Source organism: Ostrea edulis, chromosome 9 (genome assembly GCF_947568905.1).
Source record: "Ostrea edulis chromosome 9, xbOstEdul1.1, whole genome shotgun sequence".
NCBI lineage: Eukaryota > Metazoa > Mollusca > Bivalvia > Ostreida > Ostreidae > Ostrea > Ostrea edulis.
The window spans coordinates 4,182,342-4,200,901 of record NC_079172.1 but is presented as its reverse complement, the minus strand read 5'-3'; the positions used below and the strand labels follow the sequence as shown (position 1 = coordinate 4,200,901).

General features: G+C 34.9%; 2 protein-coding genes across 2 annotated transcripts in view; both read left to right on the top strand.

The window, feature by feature from the left end:
* LOC125659323 (uncharacterized) overlaps positions 1-3,910 on the top strand; it is a 10,184-nt gene extending 6,274 nt beyond the window's left edge. Inside the window, exon 2 of the mRNA XM_048890959.2 lies at positions 1,780-3,910. The gene's annotated coding sequence lies outside the window, so the exon portion shown is untranslated. The remainder of the gene's footprint in view (positions 1-1,779) is intronic.
* A 3,918-nt stretch (positions 3,911-7,828) lies between these two features.
* On the top strand, positions 7,829-17,656 carry LOC125660156 (uncharacterized). Its single transcript, XM_056148192.1, has 7 exons — positions 7,829-8,171; positions 13,246-13,546; positions 14,633-14,764; positions 15,024-15,299; positions 15,521-15,630; positions 15,734-15,801; positions 17,374-17,656. Exons 1-7 carry the CDS (start codon positions 7,956-7,958, stop codon positions 17,654-17,656), a joined length of 1,386 nt encoding a protein of 461 aa, XP_056004167.1. The 5' UTR covers positions 7,829-7,955.
* The last annotated feature ends 904 nt before the right edge of the window (positions 17,657-18,560 follow it).

Below are 18,560 nucleotides of genomic sequence, written 5' to 3'. Positions count from 1 at the left end.
TATATCTCTCCCAGACAGAGTGATCATGAGGGCCACAACCTCATATGGAACTTGGGTTAAGTAATATTGCTTCTCACAAACAATAACAACAGCATTGTAATGGAATGACATTAATAATGCAATCTTGGGATCAATACGGAGGAAGCTTAACTTTATCAGATGTGCAGATTTCTTGTCGGATCCACTTTTACACCTTCCTGTATACCAAGGTAAACTGTACATGTATGAAATGCCTCTTTATGGCGATGCAATTAATACATGCAGGAAAAATTACATTTCCTTTGCAGCTTGCAAATTGTTAACGTTGCTGAATTTTAGTATTCACGGACTCTATCAATCATTATGCAATATTCATAAACAGCTTGTTTATGTATTCGTTAATTTTGCTTGGTCAAATTAAACCCTGTTAGTACCCATCACTGTGGGGGACGGTTTACCTGGTGCCAATAGTTATTTGATTGCGCCCCAAGTAATCCCGACGGCTACCCGGTCTGAAAATTAAGGAACTCCGAAATCAATATACTAATCAATTGAGTAGAATGTTTCTTAGAGTGTATATACAGTATTTGAAGATTGTTCATAGAGCGGTCTGAAGCTTTAATCAAGGTGGCAAAGAATTCACATAATGGCATGTGCTCGTTACAGTATAACGGGTTTGTTCATCAATTGGTAAATAGAGATTGGAATGATTTCTATAGAGAAATAAAATACCAGCAGGATTATTGTAATTCATAAACACAAAATTTAGGTTAATATCACTGACTTTAACTTAGATCGATAAGTTACAAGTATGTCTCAAGGATATGGGATTTAATAATATATATATGTCTTCAAACATGAACAAAATGAAACTGAAAATGTAATACTTAATGCGTGCTCCTGTTGAAGCAATTAATTGATACCGGTGAATTTTGAATTTATAGATGAAACAATCGTGTCTATTTATGAACTGAAAAGAGGACAGTTTTTGGAACATTTTCCATACTTATTCAGAAGTGTTTGTTGAGAAGTTCTACAAATCAATTTGACCTAGAAATATCAAGATTGACAAGTGTCTGTTCATTTTGCGGAAGAAGTCCTTTAATTGTACGGTTTCAATATAGGTCGCGTATTTAGATTTTTGTATAGTTTGGATAAGCACCAAGGTTTTCTTTGTTCTGGAATAATGCCAGAAGAAAATAAATGATTTGTTTAAGCGTTATGTACACCGACGCACATTTTCCAACTATACAAAATATTGTACAGTAGTGTCCAGTTTCAAGTTTATTTGTTCTTTATGTGTAGATTACAGAGTGCTTATACTGTATTGTGAAATGGTATTCACTGTCTGTTCTATGATACAACTTTCAGCTGTGCACATTGCACAAAACCCTTCAGCGTAACTTGATGATTCGTGATTTATATATATATATATATATAGAGAGAGAGAGAGAGAGAGAGAGAGCACAGTATTCATTTCACTTTATTTTAATTTGGATACCCACTTCCGCCGCTACCCAGGGTTGAACTCTCGACCTGGGAACCAAATATCCTCCCAGCATGTTGTCAGCGCGCTAGACCTCTCGACCATCTTGCAAGTCATACATGAATATGGAATTCTCGCCATGTTGTCACACGGTCATTGAGAATGGAAATGGGACACATTTATTTAACGTACATACAAGAAACACATTGCATTTGAAATATTGTTTTTATATAAAGCCCCATAATAGCAATGAATTCTTAAATAAACATAACTGCAACATGCTCTTTAACTGGTTATATGTGATTCTTTTTCAGGAGGTTGTAAACTATCGGAACAGCGCATCGACACGTTTCCATAGACAGGGTGGTTGGTCACCGAGAACCATGTCCGAAGTCCAAAGCCAAACAATATCATCAGTTGACCCCGGCGTCTTTGTCTCCATGCTCAGTGCCAGACACATTTCTATCAGACTGCCAGAGCCATCATACAGTTTTCATTGGGTACAAGTTTGTCTGGGACAGAAACCTAAATCGAAATCTAGTTCTACAAGGTTCTAACCCAAACTTCCAGCAGTTACTAGTACACGTACATTGTACATACGCATTTCCACGTAATGAATTGCATTGCGATTTAACTTCCTTGGATTTTAAGAAACAGGAAGGGTTGCTTAGGTTGTAATCATTGTACAGTCAGTACTAGTGATAGGTGTATTTATTTAAGTATAGTATTCTGACATCCGTCCTTGATTTAAAACCTGGTGCAATTTTGTATTTGTATTCACTGTATGTGGAGGTAGACTGGTTTTATCTGTGATTTTGATTTGTTAGATTTATATCGTATTTATTTTGCTCGGTGTCGGCATATCATTGTGATCTCATTCTATAACGCAGATTGTGTAAAATAAACTCATTGACTTTTGGGAATATACATGTATATTTAAAAAAAGAATTTCATGTGATGACAAATTTAATATTGATTATTTGACTTGTTGTGAGGTTGACACAGTTACACACGTGCTGTTGTGTTATAAATTTAATATTGATTATTTGACTTGTTGTGAGGTTGACACAGTTACACACGTGCTGTTGTGTGTTATATTGTAATCTTTTCACTTGTTGGTACATGTGCACTATGTTAAAGGAGCAGCAGTGTATTGTATGATACCCCACAAATCTGTATCAGTATTGATTTGATTAATAATTAAGTGCGAGGTTCTGTTGATTAGTGTGAGGACGGCACACACATAGACACAATGTCATATCGCATAATAGTCATTATATTATAAATACTGGTTTCATCTTGGCTGTGCCATTTCATTTGTTTTACACTAGTACTTTGTACACGTGATGCTTTTTACACGTGATGCTGTGCCGAATTTTTCATGATTTTTTATATTTATTGTACAGTATGGGTACTCATTGGTTTTTCCTGCTTTAATGAATACTCTTTAATATGTCCAGAGTATGTGATTAAGTCTCCAGTTTAATGAATACTCTTTAATATGTCCAGAGTATGTGATTAAGTCTCCAGTTTAATGAATACTCTTTTGATAGACCCAGAGTACAAGTATGCAACAGGTACTGTTTGAAGAATTGTTTGAAGATTTTATCAGAACATTTATATGGGTACCTGTAAGCTCATGTTAATTAACGTAGTGCAGGGATCTCTATCATAAGATCAGAAACATGCTGTGACAATTAGTTGTTTTGGTTCTATAACTGGTTAAATATGTTGGAATGTTTGAGAGAGAGAGAGAGAAAGAGAGAGAGAGAGTGTGTGTGTGTGTGTAAAGAAAGAACATGCACTTCAAGACGGCAAATTTATGATTTAGAACAAAAGGTTCTTCAACATACTCAGTAAAAAACCAACTATGATTGAACCAGTACAGGTATAGTTCCTTTTAAAATAATTAAGCAATTCGTATTATCTGCGTAATATATGATACAGAAGAATTCACACAGTATCTGTCAACATGGACTTTGATAAAGTTAATTTATCCGTTTGATGTGGCTGGATCCACTGTGTTTATCATGAAATTAGTGCATAGTTCACGATATGTTAATCACGAGGTCATATTTGTCCGGAAGATTTTATGGGTTTCTTTACACAAGAAAATACATGTATATGATGAATGTCTATCATAAAGAAAATTATTTTCTCAGGAATCTTTTAGATTTCATGTTCAGTATTTTACAGAAATTAGTATTATTACTTTTTCTCTGCGTGTATGATTTTCGAAAATGAAAAATTATGAAAGGGAAGGGATGCTATTAATGATTGTAAATTTAGTAAGCTAAGCGATATATTGCATATCTTTGGAAATTTACCAGTAACATGGTGTGGAATGGATAAAGACTCTACACGCAAAACTCTACTTCTCATTGCGTCTTTCTATTTTTGTATGTCACAGAAACTAAGCACAATAAAGGCTGAATATTAAAGAAAGGACTTGTTTACTGAATTTGGTCAACGACCCTCAACTTCTTCAGAAGATATTAATACTAGCACATAGATTAGTAAAATTATTACCTACGGTTAGAAATTCGGGAGAAGAGAAAGAGGCAAATCGGGCAGCGGACCTTGCTATCTGCATTTCGATCTAGAGAGCGATAACCTGTTAACAGTATATGAGATCAATACTTTTACAACATGCAGAATTAAATCAATATTTTCTGCCTTGAAAATGGGTAACTTTTGTGATATCCTATTAGTATCGCAAGCTCCTTTCCGTTAAATGAGAAGGGACAAAAACAAAATACGGATATATATAAGAGAACATATTTGGAATAAATTTTACATGTCTAAATATAAGTTCCTGTTTTTAATTACTGAAGATATACAGATAAGTAATTCAAACAGTTCGCAATGTAACTGACACTATGTCCGTCGGAAGTTGCCTTCCTGATGTAGCCAAAACGTGCGGCTATAAAAAGCCAGATCTTCGACCAGATGCCATATCAGCTCTGTACCTACTAACATGACAAAGACAAAAGCGGAGGAAGATGTACTGTTATTCAATGTACCCTTTATAAATTGTGAAAAACACTGTCATCGCTCCAATATCCAAAGTCCTTTACAATCAAAATTCACTGGAGATAAATCGATTACACCGTAGGTAAATCTACATCTATTGAAGATCTTTGTAACCTTAGAAAATATATAATCCTAAGAGAAAGTTGTACTCCATAATTCTAATATTTGTAATTAATTATTATGTATATAATGTGCCACCACCATCATTATATTGTTTATAATATTGTACTGATAAGCTGTAAAGTCATAAAGAACTTGAATATGATTCGAAGCTTTGATGCAAGATACCTGCTACCAACCCCCCTTTCCCTCTAAGCAAGTTTTAGAATAAAATTCCAATTTTCCAAATGGAAAACTGTATTAAACAAATGGAAAAATGCTATTATAAAAAAGGATGAAACATTAAATTCATGAAAAGGGAAGTAAGCAGAATAATTATGGCAGAAGAAATTGGATGTTGCAGAATATATCTGCTCGATATACACAAATATTTGTTTAGTAATATTGTAAATGGAATAGTAAGTTTTGATACAGTGCACCTTCAAACAGACATATTTCTCGATATTTAAAGTCATTAACATGTGATTATTATTTGCACGATGAAAAGATAGGATGCCAGAGGCGTAGCTACACTGTAGCACTGTATGCACGTGCTTACAAATATTTTCGTTAAATTTTTATTACATATTACAAAAAATGTCCTCAGCTTATGGAGGAGCTACCGCCCCCCCCCCTCCCCTCCCCGACCCCCTGCTTACAAATATTTCAAACTTAGCTACCCCACTGGATGTTAGAGTAATAAAAACTATGTAAAAATAACGAACGCGGTGAATTGATGCCTAGTAGATATTGAAACTGGTCCTGTACAGCAGTTCTTTTGTTTTTCTATAGATAACTTGATTTTCGCGTATGTTCAACATATAACGAAAGATCGCGGAATTAAATATCGCAAAATATATTTATGTACAGGTATATAGCTGATTCAATCACAACACCTGTGTAGGAATATAGAATGGTCTTTTATTGAGGAAATAAATGACACGGGTATTTAAATCAAACCAAATCATCTTACAACAAGACTATGTACTTATGCCTAAGATTATATATATATATATATATATATATATATATATATATATATATATATATATACATACAAAGAGATTTGTTAAACAAATTTACAAAAAACAAATAAAACACAATACAATGAATATGACGAAAATGCTTTGATTTGACAGTACATGATATAGAAAAAAAAAAATCATAATTGCCCATTTCTAAAAAGTGCCAGAGATGGGGCAATTTCCGCGAACAGGACACACTTGTATACAAAAATCGATAATTTCTTGTTTATAAATGATTAAGTAATGAATTGATGAATATATTAATTTTACATTCTAAATTTTAACCTAAAAATGGCAGTTGGAAATCGATCTTTTTAGATAGATTTTGTTTTTAAAGTGAAAATATCTTAAATATTTTATTGGAGTTTGACCTACTTTTAAGAAAATGTAACCTATCAAATATATCCTGAACTATTTCAGGTATGCCTGTCTTATATTTTATATAGATTATCACTCGTATACGAATAAAGTATTTTACCAATTTTAGAAACACGCATACACCGTACTTAAAAGTAACATAATGTAATCGGGAATGAATACTCCCTTTCTACTTAAAAAAAAAAGTTCAAAAGAATTTGTAATTTTCATGTTAGGTACAAACCTAGTCACTTAGAACAAATCATGTATATCATATATCAAGACTGTTTCCAGTGACTGATTGTCTTGAAAATAGACCCTCTTCTTTTTCTGAATTTTCCTTTAGATTTAAATTTTAGAGTGATCTTCCCTTGATTCAATTGATGTGCAAGTATTGCTCCCATCAAATCAATCATTGTTACTTGCAAAATTTAAATTTGGTGCTGGCTGTAAATGATTCGATGATCTCTTTAATTCGATTGAAGATATTTTTTTTTTTTTTTTTTTTTTTTTTTGAACGTATATTATTTTATTAGCATATAACAACGATATGAAAGAATATACATTTGATGTACAGGTATATACTCAACATATTATCTGTCTTTAAAAAAATTGAATTATCATGCATATTATAGTTTTCATGACTGATTCTGAACAAAAATGCATACATGCAATGAATATGAAACCTTCTATAAAATGAGTTCGCATCAAAATATCAGGGGTCTTTTTTTTGGGGGGGGGGGGGGGGGTCCCTGATACATGTAATTATATTCTTCTAAAATATAAGTTGTATTAATGGACAACACATATATTATGTATCAATAGGCAAAATATATATAAATAATATACACATATATTGCTGACGGTTGTCATAAGGGGGCAACGCCTGACGTAGAATACAGTCCATACACAACCCCAAGATATTTCAAATTATTTACACTGATTTTGTATAAAGGATTAATGCGCGTATCAATTCTGTGAAAGAGAACAGCAATTCTATTTAAGGAGATCATTAATTCAATTGTGGAATTGAAGATATATGTTCTAATTGAATAATTGTTCTCCCTAAAAGAATATTGCACGTATCATTTGACTTAATTATATCATTTGTAACAGGACGGGAGAATATGCAACAGACCAGACCGGGACTTGAACCCGGGCCCTCTGCATTTCTAGTCTGATGCCAACTAAGCTATCTGGCCACCCGCGAACGAACCCGGCTGACCGCTATAAATTAATAAGAGCATTCACTGAATTATTGCACACAATAATTTCAATTGAACGCGCAATCATTAAAGTTATTTTATTCTCATTCCAAACGCCCATGGATTGTGGCAACAAGTCCTCGATGACGGAAATTCAATAATTTCTTCTATGCTTTAAAATGGCGTCATACGTGGTTTGATGCATTCCTGTCACATTTGGTCTAGCTTTATGATATTAAATATCGCTCTCGAATCTTCATATTATCATTCTTTATTACACATATATGATGTTTGATGAAGAGTACTTTACACAAAACGTATTTTAAAATCAATATACTCGAAGTTTTTGTTTATCGGAGGGGAAAGCTTTACACAAAAATAAGTTTCTAAACGCCATGATATCTTAGAACAGGCTGACTATGTAATGATTTAATATTAAACAGAAAACTGTAAACACAGTTTTACACGTGAAAAACTCAACTTATAAGCAACAGTCGTATGAACTTTGACAATAAACAATTTCATAACTGATTGTCGTGTTGTGTTCCGGTACGTTGATTTGCGCGGGTATTCGAACCCTACCTGTGGATCATGAGTTCGGTTCACTGAGCGCAGTCCAGTGAATAATGTTTCTCGGTGCCATTACTAAACACAGGCTGAACATTTGAATATGGATACTTAGGGGATTAACGGTTTCAGAGGAGCAAGTGTGAATTTTCTGTCGTGTTCATCGTCCATTATTCCCCGTTATTCACCCAAACACTCCCAACCATGTTGTTGGGGATTGACAAAAATGAAAAGAAACGTAAACATTTTACCTTGTGTCATGAGAACAATGAATTTCGATACGACACAGAAATTGAAGGGCGGATCTACTGGGCCTGTAAGGTACCCAACTGTCCGGGAATGGTGGAAGAGGAGAACTATAAAATGCGGATGATAAAAGACCACGTGCACATCAGCGGTATGAATGATAGACAGACGACGGTAAGTTTTAACTGTTCAGGGTGCTCAGTGCAGTAACCTTAACAAATGTCGCAGTCAAAACATGTATCGCAACCAGGTATAGCAAATATCTGTGACTGGTCTACATATTTCAGAGGGGGGGGGGGGGGGGGGGCAGGAAGAGACGGCGGGTGTTGAGGACTGCCTTGAATCCCTCAGACAGTGGGTCCAAGGCGAAACCCTGTTGAGGAACCAGAGGCGAATCCCACTAGAACTGCAGAGTTTTGACAAAATAAGACGTATATGTGTTTTTTGATTGTATTTCTATAAAAAATGGATCGTATTTGTCAGTTGTTGGGGGGGGGGGGGGGGGGCGTCCCCGGCACTGGATCTGCAATTGATCATACCCAGTACAGCAATTATGTCGTTTTCATGCTACCCTTACATACCTGCTACAGTTAAGATATTTCCTGATAGAAATGTTACATTCAACAGCTGTTCAACACTTCAATAGTTCAAGAATCTATAGATTAACTCTTTATTACCCCCATGGTCAAAGTGGGCTTACAATAGAGGTTTGAGGGCTTCAACACTGTTCAATAAGAATCGTCTACAATCCTCTCTTCAGTGATGGTTCTATTCCAGAATTTCCTAATTTCCAAAGCAATAGTTTTGTTGAATTTTGTACTCCCTTACGATGTGTACAATTGTTTGGTTATTCAAGAACAAGAATTATTTGAAAACTTCTGCTGTATTGTAATGTTTTTTTCTTGGGCAAAAATAAATGATAATCAAACACAATGAAGGTATTTAACGAGCTGTTTCCCCTGGTTTTCAATTCGGACTTTGTCTGGTTCATTGACATATGTCTTAAGGTGGGTCGATCCTCATGTGACTTATCAATATTAATGGTTAAAAGTGGAAAAACTGTATTAATTTCCACTCAATATAGTTTAATCTAATTAATAACCAAAGAAAATGTGTATGTTGCCACCCTTTTAAAGATGTCAGACATACAAAAACAGAAGTATATATCAACATAAAAAAAAAAATTGCACATTTTCGTTGAACAGAATGATGAAAATTAATAAAAACTTGTTGAAATGACAAATTTTAAATGTCAACAGTTTAAGAAATCTGATAATTCATAGATATATAAAAATTAATTGTGGATATTAGGGAAATCATTGTGTCATAGACATGCAGTAGAGGAAATTCCAGCATAGGAGTTATTGCCCTTGAAAACATTTTTAAAATTATAGATAATTGATTATCTATGGAAAATTAAAACTTTTTCAGTATCAAAAGTTTACCAATTTTTTTTATTTTATTCAGTGAATAAAGTTCCTCTGAAAGATATATTTCAATCATGTACAAAATTTAAATAGAAAAAGATTTTGCAAAAACCTATGACATCACAAGAGGATCGATCAACCTTAAACGGCAACTCTCCGAAAATGTATGACAGTAAATGAATAAAAACTTTGATTTCTCAAAGAGTGGGCTGAATAATTGAAGCATAGTAAATAAGATTTTCTTAAATTTTCAAGGAATGAGAACAAGAGCCGTACATGTTTTAGTCCAGGTCTTTGCACGTGGTTTTTTTATGCCTTGCTATTAAGTAATTAAACACAACTATTTCTTAATTTGCGTATACATTTTGTAATGAAAAAGCACGATGTTTCAAGAAGTTCCTTCATATAATGTTGTTTTCACTAATTATACAAGATTATTAAGCATATGCTATAATTTGAAAAACACCAGGCAGATAACCATGACCATATCTTTTTTGTGAATGTAATTGTCCAAAGAAAGATGGAATATCGTTGGTTTGTCTTTTTGTACTTAAAATGATCTACCCTTGAATGTTATCGAGTTCTTCGCTAATTTGATGACTTCTTTTAATGAAATACAACATGTTCGATGCTTTAGTCATATGTTACATGTATGTTGGGTTTATAGGAACAAGTATTTTAGGAATTGGGTCAAGGACTATGTCCTATGCTGAATTATTTTTTTGACTTTAACCCCCCCCCCCAAAAAAAAAACCGTACGGTTGCTCCACGGATGACTGAATGTGGGCGGAGCTTATCCATGGTCAATGTTATTTACCTGGAATTTACCTGGCCAAGAGATCGGTTGTTGTGTATATTTTTATGATATACATATGTACACAGGAAATTTCTCAGGTTATTACAAATTGTGCTTAGTGTCTTGATTTGTGCCAAAAAAAAATATAATTAAAATTTCTACCTACATGCATACCGCATTTCTATTTCCCGTAAACCTTCAAACTTGGTCATATTTATGTATTGCAAATGACAGGTTTAGCCCATTTCTAAACCTTTGCTTTTAAAACTTCTAATTAAATTGTTATATATCGTATATAAATAATTTCCGAAAAATAATATTACCCGGCGTTTCCGGGCACTTCCCGGTGTCCTGGGAGTTCGCGGTGTCGTGGGTGTAGTAGGTAAAATATCCATGTTTTAAGAGAATGAATAAATCCAAGTAGATCTGTGTACATGTTCAACCAAATGAAGAATGGTTAAGATACCCCTCAACATGGGCCGTCTGTTGGGTTTCTGTAGCTGTAGTGTTTGCGTGATGGTGGTATCCCAAACAGAAGCTGACACGAAGTCCCCCCCCCCTCTCTCTCTCTCTCTCTCTCTCTCTCTCTCTCTCTCTCTCTTTAGGGTTTCTGTGGACGTAGTGTTTGTGTAACGATGGCATCCCAAACAGAAGCTGGCACGAAGTCTACACCCCCTCCTCTCTCTCTCTTTAGGGTTTCTGTGGACGTAGTGTTTGTGTAACGATGGTATCCCAAACAGAAGCTGACACACAGCTAGTCTACCCCCCCCTTTCTCTCTCTCTCCCTTACTCTCAATCATTGACTAAATGAGTAATTATTGTCATACGTATGCAACACTATTGCCATGCCATATTATTTCATCTATATTATTGCTACAGTTTTACACATCTCTCTCTCTCTCTCTCTCTCTCTCTCTCTCTCTCTCTCTCTCTCTATAAACATAAAACCGTGATAAATTATAAATAGCTCAATAACTATAACTCTCTCTCTCTCTCTCTCTCTCTCTCTCTCTCTCTCTCTCTCTCTTTCTAAATATAAAACCGTGATAAATTATAAATAGAAATATCTCAATAACTCTCTCTCTCTCCTTCTCTCTCTCTCTCTCTCTCTCTATAAATATAAAGCCGTGATAAATTATAAATAGAAATATCTCAGTAACTCTCTCTCTCTCTCTCTCTCTCTCTCTCTCTCTCTCTCTCTCTCTGACGTGTCATTGTGGTTGCCCATAAAGGTACACTACATGTAATACTAATGACTTGGAGAATCATAATCCAGGGTAAACACACACACACATTAGATCTTGATCATTAACAAGACTTATGTGTCTAAGAGTCGTACATGTTTTGATACTGGAAGAATTCAGTTTAGTGGAATCAAGTGCAAAATAATAAAAACAATCACTAATATATCGTAAAACTGCCATCTTTGTAATTTAGCGACCGGTTATGTTTCCTGCAACACAGTTCATGCATTTTAATGCCAGTTACTTTCCCTTTTTTTTCGTAATAAAAATGTTTTATATACCTGTCGGCAAAGTATTGATTGTAGAAATGCTTTCAGATAAACCAATGTGTACGCAATTTTTACATCAAATGAATCTTATTAGAAAGGTTGACGTACATTGTAGTGAGGCATGAAAGTCGATGTCCCGTATACACTTGGACGAGTCCATGGTAAAGATCGAAAATCATCATATGAAAAGATATTCTTCTCTTAAAAGCAGTGAAATATTTCTTGCTGGTATTAAAATTCTACGCACTCATTGAAACGTAATTTGATGTACATGACTTGCTTGATTTAATCCACTTCGTCCCAGGGGAGACATAGGGCGACCATTGCTACTCTCCACTTCTTTCTGTCTTTGGTCAGCTTTTTTATTTCTCAAGTTCAAATCCAATTTTCATTCAACTACATTTTTCACTCACAGTGGTACATGAGGTACAATAATTTATAAATAAAAGATAAAGATAACTGTCTTATTAAATTAATCGTGAATAGAAAAAAATTAATAATAAAAAAAAATATAAGTGATGTGCATGCTATAGCTACAAAATCTTTCCTAGTTTCTGTATTTTCAGATCTCTTCGTCAGGTGTTTGTTCGGCCTGCCTCAGGTGTTTGTTCGGCCTGCCTCAGGTGTTTGTTCGGCCTGCCCCAGGTGTTTGTTCGGCCTGCCCCAGGTGTTTGTTCGGCCTGCCTCCCTTTCAGCGACCCTTAGGGTTCCAGTCCAAAGAATGTCACATTGGTGTTTTGTCCTCAATGTGTGTCCAATCCATATCTATTTTCTTGTTACTATTGTTTGGATAAGGGGTTCTTGTTTAGTTTTATGCGATAAGTTCTTGTTACTGGTGTGTTTTGGGACATTTTACTCCTATATGATGTTTCTTAGGCACTGGTTAAGCAGCAGTTAATCGCCATGTCTCTGATCCATAGAGTAAAACTAATTTTACATTAATGTTGAAGATTTAATTTTGGTGCAGTTTCTGAGAGCTTTGTTCCTCCAGAAGATGGATCATAGGATAGCAAATGCTTGTTGATGAATGAAAAAGCCTCTCCGTTGGAAAGCTAAAAGTTTTTACAAAAAGGGTTCAATATTTGAATTTTTCCACAAAATGATAAAATTCAACTCATATTCCATTGTGAATAAAGCAGAATATCGGGTCATGAGAAGATACCGATAAATCCCTGGGTTTTTGTTGTTGTTTTTTGGGTTTTTTTTTAGATTGTATTACAAATGTCACATTCATGTCCTATGGATAAGAGATATCTTATTTTCATTTTTTTTCCCCATACGAGATAATCTAAATATCAATCTCTTTCAAATAAAATAAAATCTTTAAATAGAAAATATGTGTTTATCCAAAGAAACCCCAATTTTAAAGAAATATCACTTCTAGGTATAAAAAAAGAAGAAGAAAAAAAAAGGGGGGGGGGTAATACTATGGATCAGTTTTATGCAATTTATCACAGAACATTATATGATCCGCCCATTGGGTACGTTTAAGGTGAATTGTTATTTTGTTAGAAATGGCAGGACAACCCATGGTACCGCAAACCATCAACAGACAACTATAAACACGACGCGACGGAAGCGTACAACATCAACAACGGCCTGAAAATGTCACGTGACCACGTCCAACCAGACGACAAGAAAGTACCAAGGGCATCCTCACGAGAGGCAAAAGACAGAAAACGGATATCTAGACATTTTTACTTCAACATACCATCCCAAATCGAATCACAACCAGTCCCTTCTTCTGTCACTTTAAGACAGTCTCCCGACCAACTGAAGAGGGATTCATTTGGCTCCGGCCTCGACATATCAGGTTTATCGCATTATTCATCCTTTTCTGAAAGACACATTACATATATACATCTGTATTCTATTTGAAGCCAGTCACAATGTTTGATACATTTTCTATAGCGATTACGTATGGAGCGCCAAATTAACATAAACTCAAATAATTGAAGATATCTTCAATTATTTGAAGACATCATCAATTCATTTGATGCACGCAACAATTTAATTAAAGATCTCTTCAAATAATTAATGATATCTTCAATTCTGAATTATTGCGCGCATTAATTGAATTAATGATCTTTTCAAATCAATTAATGATATCAACAATTGAATTGATGCGCGCTACAATTCAATTGAAGAGAGCATTAATTGATATAATGCGCACATTAAGATGAGAGCAATAATTGAATTGATGCGCACATTAATTCATTTGAAGAGAGCAATAATTGATTTAATGCGCTCATTAATTCCATTATTGCCCTCTTCAATTGAATTAATGATATCTTTAATTCATTTGAAGAGAACAATAATTGTTTTAGAGAGAGCAACTATATAATTATAGATATCTTCAATTCAACATATCCACAATTGAATTAATGATCTCTTTAATTGAATTATTGCTTTCTTTAAAAGTATTGATGCACGCATTAATTCCTTATACAAAAGTATTGTAAATAATTGAACATATCTTCAATTGAATTAAAGAGATCATCAAATTATTAATACCGAGCTCTAAATTAATTATTGCGAGCAATGTTTCTACGAAATTGATGCTCTCATCAATTGAATTGAAGAGAGCAATAATTGAATTAATGCGCGCATCAAATCTATTATTGCTCTCATTAATTCAATTGATGTGCGCATTAATTCAATTGATGAGAGCAATAATTGATTTAATGCACCCATTAATTCAATTAAAGAGAGCGAATTGATATCTTCAAATAATTGAAGATATCTTCAATTATTTGAGTTTATGTTAATTTGGCACTCCATAATTACATTATTGCTTACACTCGTTACATGTACATGTATATAAGCCACAGTTCAGCCCTAACTCGGATCGTCAAATTTCAGTACAAGTTTGGTTAATATGTTTATTTCTGTACGATAGAGATCTCAGACAGCCTGGGACCAGTTATGAACTGTACTGGATACAGACAACAACGTTTCTGGATCCTGGTGGGGATCTTTGGCTTGTTATTTCTCACAATCGTGGCTATGGCGTTGTCTCTTTATTTCATTGGTAAGTCGTAGATAGTTTTTATTGACATGAATTAGGATAGTAAATTTTATAAAAGTGAAATCAATATACTTTGAGCATATTGAGGTTTATAAGAATACGTTATAAGTTACTACAATGGATCTAAAATCCCATTGTTTCGTGATAGTAAATATGCATACAACATTTGATACAATCAGATCAAAAGGTTTCCAAAGTGTAGACCTGGCTGTATTTGATAACTGATCTCAAAAATGAATGAATTTGAAGTTTTTTTCTGCAGACAAATCAATTCTAGACAGTCCATTGCCAAAACAGAATAACGAAGATGTTCAACAAAGGACTGTCCCTGCATCATCTCCCACATCAGCAACAGAGAGAACAGAGAGGGCATCCCATACACCGACCCAAGATAACACGCCCACTGTCACCACTACCTCGCCAGGAGAAGGTACTGCTGAGTCCACATCAACTACGTCACAAGTGACGTATTCAACGACGACGCAGACGACACTTCAAACAACTGTGCAGGCCATTCCTCTATCGACAGGTGCATTTGGTGAGTCTAAATTCAATATTGTCTGCTGTAACATGTAAAATATTGTTATGTCCAAATAGCCCACTTTGAGAAATATATAGATCTATACGCTGATTATCTAAGAAAACAAAGTATTTTAGCACGTTGATATAAAAAGAAAGTTCCTTTTTTTTTAATATTTTAAAAATCATTCATCGAATTAAGTGATGTACAAGTATTCGGAGAGAGTTCCGTCTTTACAGCTCCAATAGTATTTTCGGGATCCCTGATGCTCAACAAAACGTGGACTGCTAAACTCGATGACAAAAGGACTTCGCGGTATCAGCTGTATTCTAAAGCTATTGTATACGAGGTCAGACATTTCTATGTTTCAAATAAGCAATATTCACTCTATACAATCTGGGAATCTATCAGTCCATTCATTACAGAAGCTATGTGAATATACTTCTTTGCAGCTGGATACTGCATTCCTGACCAGTCCGCTGAGGGATCTCTTCAACTCCAGTAAAGTGATGGGTTTCAGGTACGAATTCTCATTTTAATATCATGAGACTATGGTGACATACTTCTGACCTCTAAAACAAGTTTTTCTCTCGATATTTTATGTCGGCATGCTACATAATTATGCTGATAAGCAAGAAAAATATGATGGGAAAAGAAATTATTAGATATCGCCATGCAACGCGTGACTTCCAGCATGCAACGTATTCATGTTGACATGTACCTTTTAGATATAATGACATGAAACTGATTTATGTTGACATGAAACTTAATAATAATAACATGCAACATATTCATGTTGTCATGCAACTTTGAAAATTATATCAACATGCCTCATATTCATGATGACATGCAACTTATAATTATACTAACATTCAACATAGCCATGTTGACATGCAACTTAATCATATGATGCCACACTTTGGTAATATATTTGATATTTTTAGAATGTTTTCTTATAACCATATTAAGCTTACAGAGAGGCCCCGGAAAGGTGACAGATTTGGTAAAATTCCTCTTTTCCCATTCTTCTTTATGTATGAATTTGAAGTATGTTTCGTATAAGACATTCTAACTTACTTATCTTATGTTTTAGTATTATATCTTTTAAAATAAAATGGTACGTGAACTCTGTTTGCCTAAGCAAAACATGTACAAAGTTTAGTGCAAATATCTTAAACTTTATGAAAACCAGCTCAGTTGATGATCACCTTGTGAGGTATATTTGTATATTCATCGTACATTTAATATTTCATGTACATAACAATGTATCATGGGCTATTTGATAGTTATAAACTTTAGGCGATAAATTTGAATTTAAAAACGTCATACCGTAATCAAGGTGTCTTGAAACACCAAGGTCGCTTATAAAACACGAAACCACGTAAGATAATTATGCAGATGCCAAGAACATGTAAGATTTTTGGTCTAAATCTTCTATGGGACATGTTATGAAATAATGGCAGGTAATTTTTCACGATTAAAATGTACATTAATTATTAACTTGTATATATGGCTATCATCGCTCATCTCTGCTATTAACCATTAAAAGAACCCAAACTAGACAATGCATGACTTGTACATATGCCCCTTTCTTGAGATCCTACTGTGACGGAATGACGGACGGACTGGGATAACCCTACAAGTACAATAAGCCTACTGTGATGGAATGACGGACGGACTGGGATAACATTACAAGTACAATAAGCCTACTGTGACGGAATGACGGACGGACTGGGGTAACATTGCAAGTACAATAAGCCTACTGTGACGGAATGACGGACGGACTGGGGTAACATTGCAAGTACAATAAGCCTACTGTGACGGAATGACGGACGGACTGGGGTAACATTGCAAGTACAATAAGCCTACTGTGACGGAATGACGGACGGACTGGGGTAACATTGCAAGTACAATAAGCCTACTGTGACGTCATTCCAACTCATTTCAAACTCCATGCAGTCATTCGTATCATACTAACAAATCTAGTAAAGCGTAATTCATTGATTTAAGAGGGTTTTTTTTCTATTCGCACTTTCATGAAAACTTCCAAATTGATACATTTTTAAGATTGATTTTTTATTATATTTGACAGTTCTGGCAGTGTAAAGGTATTCTTCAAGATCACGTTTCATGCCATCGTGAAGGACGATGGACAGATAGATAGTTCGCTTGTCAACGCTAAAAACGTGCAGCAGACGATCGAGCGCGAGACGGCTAGACAACAGACGACAAGAACCAATGGCTATCTCAGTACAGTTATGGGTGGAAGCATTACAGTCAAACTGTCTAATGGTAAACGTCGCGTTTACGAAAGTCTTGTCAGTTCAAAAGACATTCATCAATGCAAAGAAATAACTGTGATAATAAACGAATGAAAAAAAGTTGTTTTCGAGTGTTTTGAGTATAACTCTTGTAACGTCTTTTCTAAATCATAGTGAAGATCATGAAAAATTCGGTTTTTAAGATATATCCTCTTATTATGAAAGGAAACAGAAAAAGGAAGATCCCAGTCGGATAACATTTGTTTCCATACAATTTTTCAAAATGTTGCAAATTAATTCTATCATTTATTTATTCTTAAATATATGATTTGGACAGAAATGTTACAGAGTTTAACGACTCAAAACACTCTTATGTAAATGACACCAATGGAAACAAATTCTTTCGACAAGTTGTTTTGAAAATCGTAAAACCGATGAAATGATAGGTGGTATAGCTTCAAAACCGAATTGGCGCACATCCAGATACAATATGGCCAAACCACGAACAATATGCAATTTCCCAGAGGGTAGAGCGTTTGCCCCGCATGCCGAAAGCCGGGGTTCGAATCCGGGCCGCGACATACCCAAGTCGCTAAAATAGGTAGTGACAGTTCCATCGCCAAACGCTCGGCATCAAGTCCTCGGAGATGACCTTAAAAACGGATGTCCCGTGTCACAGTGGGTGTGGCACGTTAAAGATCCCAAATTTGACATGGGTTTTTGTTGTTGTTGTTTTTTCTTTTCCTTTTTTTGGAAAAATACAGAGTAATCTGCTTTTTATACGCCCGTTAAAGAGGGGACGTATTGTCGTATAGTGTCATGCGTCCGTCCGTCCGTCTGTCCGGACCTCGTAGCCAAAACGCAAAATGAGCCGTAAGCTCCAAAATCTTAGTACATTTGGTCTCTGTTTTTTTAAGGTCAAATGTCAAGGTCGTAGTGTCAGTTAATAGAAAAACCTTGTACACAGAATGAACACCGAACTATTGGGGTTAGGATCTTGGACATTTGATCACCATAA

Excerpts from the sequence above, each read along its gene's own strand:
- LOC125660156 (XM_056148192.1), top strand. The coding sequence starts at position 7,956 with ATGTTGTTGGGGATTGACAAAAATGAAAAGAAACGTAAACATTTTACC. Across the intron at positions 14,765-15,023 it reads GTTGTCTCTTTATTTCATTG|ACAAATCAATTCTAGACAGT; the intron begins GTAAGTCGTAGA and ends TTTTTTCTGCAG. Across the intron at positions 15,802-17,373 it reads AGTAAAGTGATGGGTTTCAG|TTCTGGCAGTGTAAAGGTAT; the intron begins GTACGAATTCTC and ends TATATTTGACAG.